The following is a 10,340-nucleotide window of genomic DNA, read 5'->3' as shown; positions in this document are numbered from 1 at the left end:
GAAACAAAGAAACCACCAGCTTCAGTGTGGCGTGGTAGATGAGGAAAGGGAGAGGTGCCACAGAGCTAACGGAAGCCGGGGAGGAGGCTCAGCAGTCGGGGCGGCTTCTCCATGGGACTAACTGTGCATCAGTGGGCTGAAATTTGAGGGACAAGTTCGAGTCACTCAGACTTAGAGAGTGGATAACCCCATGGTATAGTGCACCTCCAAGATGGCACCCAGTGATCCCGACCTCCTGGATCAGGGCCGTTCTGAGTGCCCAATAGAGAAGACAAGTGTGTGAACTCTGAGACTAGGTTATAAAAAGCACTGCAGTGTCCTTCGTGCTCTGCTGGACTGTCTGCTCTAGAGGAGGTCAATGTTCGGGCCATTCGAGCAGCCCTGTGAAGAGGCCCAAGTGAAGAGGCACCCAGGCCTCTGACCAAGAGCCAGTGCAACTCACCAGTCAGGTGAACGAGCCATCTTAGCAGCGGATCCCCCAGCCCAGTGGTGGCTGCAACCCTGGCCAACGTCTTGTTGGCAGCCTCGTGAGGGAACCTAAGGCGGAACGGAAAGTCATGTAAGTGATCACTGGTTCCATGAGCCACGGAAAAGTTTTGGTGGATTTGCTTCTCAGCAATAGTTAGTTTAACATACTACATCTAAAATTTCTAACAAAGGGAGATATTTGGGGTGACCCCAGAGAAGGTTACATGTGGGGGACCAGCAGGAGATGGAGAGGAAAGCAGTGGCCAGATGATCCTCGGCCGTGGTACACTCTGCCGCCCCTCCCTTCCCCGGCCGATGGACCCCGTCTTGTTCATGAGTTGGGTGGCATCTGGAGGAGGTTACACTGGGAGGACGTGCGTGTAAAGGACAGTGAGTCAAGGGGAAACCCTCAAGGGTGAGCAGAGGCAGAATGCTCTGCTCAGCCACCCACGAAAGAGGGGCCACTGAAATAGGAAAGAGGAGGAGAAAGAGGAACTCCAAAAGTCAGAGTTTCAAAAAAGAGGGAGCGCTTAATGCTGTCAAAGGTAACAAATCTAATTAAGGGGACTTCCCTGGTGGTCCAGTGGTTAAGACACCACTCTTGTATTGCAGGGGGCACGGGTTTGATCCCTGGTTGGGGAACTAAGATCCCTGCACTAAGATCCTACATACCACTGCATGAGGCGAGGGCAAAAAAAAAAAAAAAATTAAAGGGGAAAAAAAAAGGAAATCTACCAAGGCCTGGAAATGGGCACCGGAAGGGTCACCCTTTGCGTTCTCGGTTAGGACCGTCAAAATGCTGGGTCTGACCCGAACACCAACAGTCCTTCAGTGGCTCATGTAACACGTGTCACTCCTCTGTTCCTCTGTCCCCTCCCACCTTCTCTTTTGGGCTTCCCTGGTGGCTCAGAGGGTAAAGCCTCTGCCTGCAGTGCGGGAGACCCAGCTTCAATCCCTGGGTTGGGAAGATCCCCTGGAGAAGGAAACGGCAACCCACTCCAGTACTCTTGCCTGGAAAATCCCATGGACGAAGCCTGGTAGGCTACAGTCCACTGGGGTCCCAAAGAGTCCAATAGGACTGAGCGACTTCACCCTCACCTTCTCTTTTCTTCTCTTCCCGTTGGCCACCTGGCCTCTTCCTTGCTCCCACATCAAGTGTCTATGCTTTCTGCCTCTCAACGCGTAGAAGTTTCCTCATTAAGGTCCACACTGCTCCTTCCTTCCCCACAAGCTGATGCCCATCGCCTTCTGAGTGTGACCTCCAATGGGTCCTGCAGTTGAAACTCCCATCCCCACAGACACACCTTCTCTTCCGTCCTCTGCTCTCTTGCTCTCCCTACTGATCACTCTACAGGCCACATCTTTTACCTGGTCTTGCCTTTTGCATCTCCCCTTCTGTGTTGTTGGGTGTTGTCATTATAGACATGCCTGAACCGGCTAAGCCTGCTCCTGCCCCTAAAAAGGGCTCTAAAAAAGCTGTGACCAAGGCCCAGGAGAAGGACGGCAAGAAGTGCAAGCGCAGCCGCAAAGAGAGCTACTCTGTGTACGTGTACAAGATGCTGAAGCAAGTCCATCCTGACACCGGCATCTCGTCCAAGGCCGTGGGAATCATGAACTCCTTCGTCAACGACATTTTCGAGCGCATCGCTGGCCAGGCATTGCGCCTGGCGCATTACAACAAGCGCTCGACTATCACATCCAGAGAGATCCAGACCGCCATGCGCTTGCTGCTACCTGGGGGGCTGGCCAAGCACGCCGTGTCCGAGGGCACTAAGGCTGTCACCAAGTATACCAGCTCCAAGTAAATATAATATGCCTTGCCACTGTTAACGGAGAAGGCAATGGCACCCCACTCCAGTACTCTTGCCTGGAAAATCCCATGGACGGAGGGCCTGGTGGGCCGTAGTCCATGGGGTCACTAAGAGTCCGACACGTCTGAGCAACTTCACTTCACTTCACTCACTTCTCTAGGGTGTCAGCTTCAGCAGTTTGAACTCTATCCCCAAAATGGAGGACTCGAGTGTTCTCCAAACACCAGTTAAACGCTGCAAAAATAAGGCACAATTCCTGTTTTCAGGACTTGTGACTTCCAATCACAGGGTGACAGCTGCTACATCTGAAGCATGCAAAAGCACTAAGAGGTCTCCAAGGAATGAGGGAGGAAGCAACTTTGGAGCAGAGAATACGGGAACAGGAGAGGGGCATCACACTCCGATGTGTCAGGACCGTGGGGGTGGGGGTGGAGACGGGGACCTGTTGAAGGCAGACTGTGAAAGGTCTGGCGGAGCGCACACTCAAGAGCCTTTAACCTATAGGCCAGAGACTTTCAAACTGTCCCCTGCGAAGTCCCAGGGCCTCACACCTGCCAGGCCACTGGCCGACGGCAGGCAGGCAGGATGGAAAGTGGTGTTCTAGCCTCCACTGGTTTACATATCATACTTCTGATGAGTCCTTATCCTGGAGGCTCCAGTCCCGCCCACCAGCATTTTGAAAACCATCTCGGCCGGTAATGAAACCTGTGGCCTTAAAAGAAACACCAAGTCCAAGGAGAATCAATCATTTCCTTTGGCCGACACAGGAGGGCAGGCCAGGCTTGGGGGCGGAGGGGCGGTGAGGTGGGTTAAGAATATGCAGGTGTTCTTGGTCAGCTTTGGCAGCAGTGGGTGCAGAAACCAAACCTGGGCTCTAAGCAGGGCTAGAGCCGTATCAAGGCTCGGCCCGAGAGCACAGCGGCCTTCCATGCGTGTAACTAACAAATCCGGCATCCTGCGGCGCACCTGTGATCGGTGCCGCTGCACTCGCTGCTGCCCAAGACGTAAAGCAACTCGCGAAAAGACCCACACCTTCATTTGGTGGCAAAGGTGGGGTTAGCTCTACCCAACTCTGGCGTTTTTAAAGCATTGTTTACAGCCCTAAACCACCAGATAAAAACAGTGCAACGGGCCGGAATGAGACGAGGGCAGAGAGCGCGGCGGGGGGAGGGGTAAGGACCACGGGGCTGTGGGAGTGGGGGTGGGGGTGGGAAAGGAGGTCAGGGAGTGGGGCAGGGGGACTGGGCTGGTCCCTTTTGGGCCAAACTCGTTTCGTTATCTGCCAAACCGGAGAAACTCGTGCTCTTGCAGCCACTGGCTCATTCTACGACATTTCTTTGCTTCTGAAAAGTATAACAAGTACACGAACGTGCCAGATCCCCATTTTCTGTCCATTTCTGGGAAGATGCGGCGAAGGGAAGGAAAAGGAGGAGTTTTCCTTCCTGCATCACACCCACATCTGAAAACGCTGACCTTCGGAGTCCTCTCGGTCAGGGGCTGGCTCGGCGGGGGATGGCTGGCTGGAGGCTACGTGACTGCGCGCTCGCCGCGCCCCCAGCCGCCCGAGACAGATGCGTGCCCCTGGCTGGCCCCGCCCCCGCAGCCCGGGCGGAGGGGAGGGGCGGCCCCTCGGCCTCCCGCGCCCCCTCCCCCGCCTCCCCGACCCCTCCCCGCCCTCCCCCGCCCTCTCCCCCCGCCTCTGCGCAGCTCCAGGTGTCCAAGTCCTGGGAACCTTGGACGCTCCAGACACAGGCACCTCCTTCTCCTTCCTGGATCCAAGACGCGAAAGGTCACCAATCTTGAGTCTTGGCTTCCTAGTTCTTAGACTCACAACTTGGTGAGGCTCCCTAAGGGCCCTTCCGGATGCTCTAAGGTCTGGGGCTGTGGTTCCATGAATGATGCTTTTCCACTCTGCAAGCATCAATGAGACCTTATCTGTAAAGCGCCGTGAGTTCCTTGAGATAAAAGTGCTGACTTAATTTGTCACCCATTGCTCGTAAAGTCAACTAAAATGGCATTTTAAAATCAACATTTACTTAGATGTAACCCAACCGTAACAACCTTCCTGTGCAGCTTGCCAAATACTTTAAATGTCAGGCTAGGATCTGAATCATTACTTCATTTTTACAGATAAGGAAATGAAACATTGTTTATTATAATAGTAATCACCATGATATTATTATTACTGAATGATCCATTTTGAGTGAAAAACATAAATTGCTAAATACATGTATATCTGAGAAAGTCTTCTGGAGCCACTTTCAAAGAATTCTTCCCATCTGACCTTACACAAAAGGAAAGAGCAAAGCGATGTTATCTTTTAAATTAGGAAAATAAACAGTTTTCTATTTTCTTCCCTCTTCTGCAAGCACTGACATTTGAGAGGTTTCTCACCATCACTTGAGCCTAAGCATGGCTTCGACAATCTGGGGATCACCTAAAATGATGAGCTGGGAAATGGTAGAAATGGGGTCTGCAGATTTTAGGGAAATATTAATACCTTCCTGCTCCTTTATTGGTTGTGTGGCACGGTCTCCGAGACCCCTGAAAATGGTGAGCAGGGTAGAAAGGAATGAGATTTGTCCACATCCTCTTGCTTCCTTTGTGACGCTTGGGTGATGAATGTCCAAGGAACCTCAAGGGTGGAGGTCAAGCTGTCTAACTGGTCTGGGTGGGCGTGGTGGAGGTGGTAAAGGAATCTCCTCTCCAGACCCCCCTGGGTGCAGTTCAACCTGCACTGCAGGCCTAGGAGACATGACCATGATCCTCACTGCCGCATATATGAGGCCCAGGAAAGTTGCCTCCAGTAAAACAGCTGGGAAGTAATAGGACCAGCTTTCAAACCCAGCCATCTCAAGTCCAGCTTCAGAACTGTCTCCTTGGACTCCAGGAGTCTTTGGACTCCATCGGAGTAATGGTCCTGGGATGGTAGAGACTTGCCGGGGGAAGGAGATGTGGGTCTCTCTAACCTACCATGAGGGGGCTCCAAAGCAGGGGGATTTGTGGAAAAGAAATAACACAAGAGTTAGCAGCCTATGGACCATGGGCTACTCCAGCCTGTCACCAGTTTTTGTACATTTAGCCAGTTAAAACTGGTTTTTACATTTTTTTTTTTTAATGGTTGTGGGGGAAATAATCAAAAGAAGAACATTTTGTGGACACTTTTTTTTTTTTTAATGGTTGTGGGGGAAATAATCGAAAGAAGAACATTTTGTGGCCTATGAAAATTATATGAAATTCAAGTTTCCCTGCCCATACGTGAAATTTTATAGGAACGCAGCGTGTTCATTGCTTGCATATTGTCTATGGCTGCTTTCACATTACAAACACAGAGTTGAATGGAATGGGTTCTCGTTATTTGTGGCCCTTATGTTCTGTAAAGTCACCAGGAATACTAAATCAGCAATACTGAGCCACTGCCCCTAGGGAAATACAGGGTGAAGTTCCTGTAAGCCTCTGGCCACATTTTTGTTAACAGATCAATACATAACCTTATGTTTTGTATTTCTGTTTACAGAAACATTATTTTAATGTATATTGCTCGCTCACTAAGACTGAACCCAAGACCAACTGCAGTGTAACTCATGCTTGGACAAAACTTACGTAACACATGAATTTTCCTCTTTTAAAGCACATCTTCCTGTGCGTGAGAACACCAGACAGCACTGCAGAGCGCAGCACTTGGGAGCCGTTTTAAACAGCAGAATCACTCACACAGTGAAATAAACATGACACAAAATAGACCCCAGAAAGAATGCTTGTGCACAGTGTGTGAGCTGAAATACGAAGGCAGGAGCTCTTGTCTGCCCTCACTGCTGAGAACGTGGGTGTCAGGCGATTCGTACGTTTTCCTGCTCTTCACACACCCATGGTGGTGGTTTAGTCACTCAGTCATGTCAGACTCTTGTGATGCCATGGACTGCAGCCCACCAGTCTCCTCTGTCCATGTGATTCTCCAGGCAAGAATACTGGAGTGGGTTGCCATTTCCTTCTCCAGGGTCACACACCCATAAAGTGACTGCAAATGCACGCAAATATTGATCTGGGGGGCTTCCTTGATAGTTCAGTTGGTAAAGAATCTGCCTGCAATGCAGGAGACCCCTGTTCTATCCCTGGGTTGGAAAGATCCCCTGAAGAAGGGAAAGGCTACCCACTCTACTATTTGTGTGGAGAGAATTTTCAAACTGTGAGTCAAAGCTTCAGTGTCTTCCCTTCACGATCTGCTTTTCATTCAGCAAACATCTGTCTATACTTTTACATTTGCAGGAGTCTGTGCTGAGAGTGGAAAGCTGTTCAGAGTTACTAGTTTAAATAGGAACACCGCCCTACCCCGCCCCCGCCTTGGTCAGCGGCTTCCAAGAGGGCGATAGTGATAAAGAACCTGCCTGATACTGCAGGCAGACAGAAGAGACATGGGTGAGTGCCCTGGGTCAGGAAGATCCTCTGGAGGAAGACACAGCAACCCACTCTAGTATTCTTGCCTGGAGAATCCCATGGAGAGAGAAGCCTGGCGGGAGACAGTTCACAGGGTTGCACAGAGTCGGACACGACTGAAGCAACTTAGCACACACGCACGTCCCTTGTCAGTATCCTGAGAAGTGGAGTGTGAAAGGCTTCTGGGAGGAGAGGAGCCTTGACACACAGGGCCTGGCCACTTTATAACTTGGATCATCGGTCTCCAAAACGGATTAAGCAGTTTGCTTGTTAGGACTTTCTTCGATCCAGCAAGGGTGGAGGCAGTTTACAACCTGAGCCCCTGATACAGCGGGAGGAGGGGGACAGAGGGAAGGTGCAGAGGTCTGAGGAGTGAGGCAGTACCATCAGGCAGGCAGGAGGGGCTGTGGACTGGTTCTGTGGAGTTTCAGGTTGAACTCTGAAGATTCCCATCTCAAAAGACAAGGACAGGGAACAGAAAGTCAGTTCTGGGAGCAGACTCGATGGAGGAAAGTCTTTCTGCAGCCCTTAGGAGTTCCGGGTGTTAGTTGCTCAGTTGTGTCTGACTTTTTGTGACCCCATGGACTGTAGCCCACCAGTCTCCTCTGTCCAAAGAATTCTCCAGGCAAGAATACTGGCTGCTGCTGCTGCTAAGTCGCTTCAGTCGTGTCCGACTCTGTGCCGATCCTGTAGACGGCAGCCCACCAGGCTCCCCCGTCCCTGGGATTCTCCAGGCAAGAACACTGGAGTGGGTTGCCATTTCCTTCTCCAATGCATGAAAGTGAAAAGTGAAAGTGAAGTCACTCAGTTGTGCCCGACTCTTAGCTACCCCATGGACTGCAGCCCACCAGGCTCCTCCATCCATGGGATTTTCCAGGCAAAGAGTACTGGAGTGGGGTGCCATTGCCTTCTCTGAAGAATACTGGAGTGGGTTGCTATTTCCTTCTCCAGGGCATCTTCGACCCACCCAGGGATCAAACCGGGGTCTCCTGCATTGCAGGTGGATTCTTTACTGTCTAAGCCACTATGGAAGCCTTTTCTAATGCGGGGTCTCTTTAAGTGGACCCAGCAGACGGAGGGGCCTCAGCTCCACAACCCAAGCAGATCCAAACCAAATGCCTAACTCTGTCCTGTTCTCCTCTCGGGGCTTCCCCAATGAAAACACAGCTCTGTGGGGGAACCTAAGGATTAAGTGTCTTAAGTATTTACTTTTCTGATGTCTGGCTGTATCCCAAGAAAGAACTCAAAGTACTGAAAAGAGTGATGGACTGAATAATTTTGCAATAACCCTTCACAGGGAACTCTTTCTCACTATCCTTTGGATAAGACTTAAAGGCATCTGTTCATGGGATTAGAGAGACCCTATTCTGTGTCATTAATTGAGGGACAGTCCATGGACATCATTGATTCAATGGATATGAGTCGGAGCAAACTCCAGGAGGTAGTGAGGAACAGGGAAGCCTGGGGTGTGGCAGTCCATGGAGTCACAAAGCGTCGGACATGAGTTATCGACTGAACGACAGCAACAAACCATGGACTTTAGAAATAGCTGAGCACTGTGGAAGGGGAAACCACTAGCAGGCCAAGCCAGGAATTTTTTTCAGGAAACGGTTTGGGGTCCGCCCTAGCCCATGAACAAGTCCCAGCTTTATTTTACAGAGAGGGCTCAAGGTGATCTTATTCTGGAAGATTTTCAAAGTCCACCACCCCCTGAAAAAATTCCAGCAATGCTTACATTGTATGTACAGACAGAAAACTTGCGTTCCTCTCCCAAAGCCCCTCCAGAGTCTAGTATACCTGAAGTCCCTTCATACCTACCCTGACCCTTCGTCTGGGTGACAGTTTTATTCTTCCTGTCTCTTGACACAGAGACAGATACTCAGTTTAAGAAGCAGCGTCCTAAAAATCTGATCCCACTGAATTTCCCCACTAATCATGTCCTGTTTCTCCCAACTACAGGACTTAGTGGTATCAAAGGGATAGTCGTAGATGGAAGATTAAGTAACAGGATGTAGGTTACAGGATTACAGGATGGATAACAGTGTGACCTTCCCCATCCCCCACCCCACAAACACACATACCTCAGGCCAGCAGCTTGGCCTGCACATAAACGGACGTGATTCTTAGGCACTGCAGTGTGGGCCTGAAAATCCTGGCTGGCGGACAGAGTTCATCCTAGCCACCGGAAGCACTAACCATCTACTTTAACATCTGATCTTATGGAGAAGTATCAGCCAATGAGTCATAGAACTGGGTCTCTCTACCTTGAAATCTGCTCCTCTCTTCCGCCTCCCCGACCCCTATGCGTCATGAGCCTCTGAAGGTTTCCAAGCAGCTTCTTATACCTATGAAAAGCAGGTGTTAAAGATAATGCTAAAAAGAAAAAGAAAAGTCAGATGAGTAGATAATAAGCCCTTTCGTGGAGAGGATTAATTTGAAGGATTTGTCAAGTCCAGAGGTCTCTTCCCGGCTTGGTGGAATCCTGGTCTCCCCTTATTGATCAGGTTGGGAAATCCCAGTCTGACACCTCATTTTTGAACTAGGATGCAGCCTCCTCCCATGGTCCCAGCGGTTTATACTGATGCACTTCAAGGGGACCGGGATGTGGAAGTAGCAACGGGAGTCTGAACTGAAAACCTCAGCCCTTCAGCTTCATGTACATTAAAAACATTTTTTTTCTCCCTGTTGTTGCAACCACATTCATTCTCTTCATGCCTCTTCCAGAGGGGAGGCTTTAGGCAAAGATAAGGGGATGTGAGGAGAGCCCCTTTATCTGGAAAGAGAAATGTAGAATAGAGAGGGTGGCAGTTAAATTACATACAATATGCTTCTTATCCATTAGGGACACACGTCTGGCAGTTCAAAGATTTTAAAGGTAGCATTTCCCCAAATGCTTTTGTAAGCCTAGACTTCTGTTTGTGAGCTGTTTGTGCTGAGTGAAATAAATACCTGAAGACTCTATTGCTTTTTTTTTTTTAAGAGAGCCGCTTGTATAAGCGAGGGGGTAAATGACTAGAGAAGTTGGCTAAGTTACAGTACACCTACCAGGAAGTACATATAACAGAGCCCCCCGCCCCTGGAAAATGGCCAACGTAATTCTCAGTGCAGACAAGGAATGCAACTACACACAGCTCTGGTAATGCTGGAGACAGCTGAGGTCTTCATTACAATCGGGGAGAAACACACAGAGGACGCATTTGGAGTTGAACCTTACTCTTGCCATTTTCCAGAAAGAAATTTTTACCCTAATTAAAATTTCCTCCAGGCTCCACTAGTCCTAACTCTGAGGATAAAAGCTTATTTAGATCCATCTTCTCACAGAGTCCAAACTGATAACGAGAAGACGATAACCACCATCCAGTTCTCGGCTGCGGGCATGGCCTGGAGGAAGAGATTCCTGTATCCAGACTGGTAGCCTCCTCTCCACCATTTTCCTGAGACCAGAGGCCCCCCCCCCCCTTTTTTTTTCCCCAGAGTGCAAAATGCTTCTTATTAAATACTTTGGTAACCCAAAAACAATTTGTTTTTAAACACAAGAATCCTTTAAACACAAGAATCCACAAAGATATCCATTGCCGGCAGTGGATGTTAAATGAAATCGCCAGCTTGAGTGAATGGCAACTATAA

At 49.7% G+C, this 10,340-nt stretch overlaps 1 protein-coding gene across 1 annotated transcript; it reads left to right on the top strand.

Moving 5' to 3' along the window:
* The first annotated feature begins 211 nt into the window (after nt 1-211).
* Nucleotides 212-10,128, top strand: LOC133239769 (histone H2B type 1-K-like). Its single transcript, XM_061404031.1, has 3 exons — nt 212-275; nt 1,891-2,209; nt 10,035-10,128. Exons 1-3 carry the CDS (start codon nt 212-214, stop codon nt 10,126-10,128), a joined length of 477 nt encoding a protein of 158 aa, XP_061260015.1.
* Nucleotides 10,129-10,340: the final 212 nt, after the last annotated feature.

Source organism: Bos javanicus, chromosome 27, assembly GCF_032452875.1.
Source record: "Bos javanicus breed banteng chromosome 27, ARS-OSU_banteng_1.0, whole genome shotgun sequence".
In the NCBI taxonomy this organism is placed as follows: Eukaryota; Metazoa; Chordata; class Mammalia; order Artiodactyla; family Bovidae; genus Bos; species Bos javanicus.
Note: the sequence above shows the minus strand (reverse complement) of the source record. Positions and strands in the feature narration are given on the sequence as shown.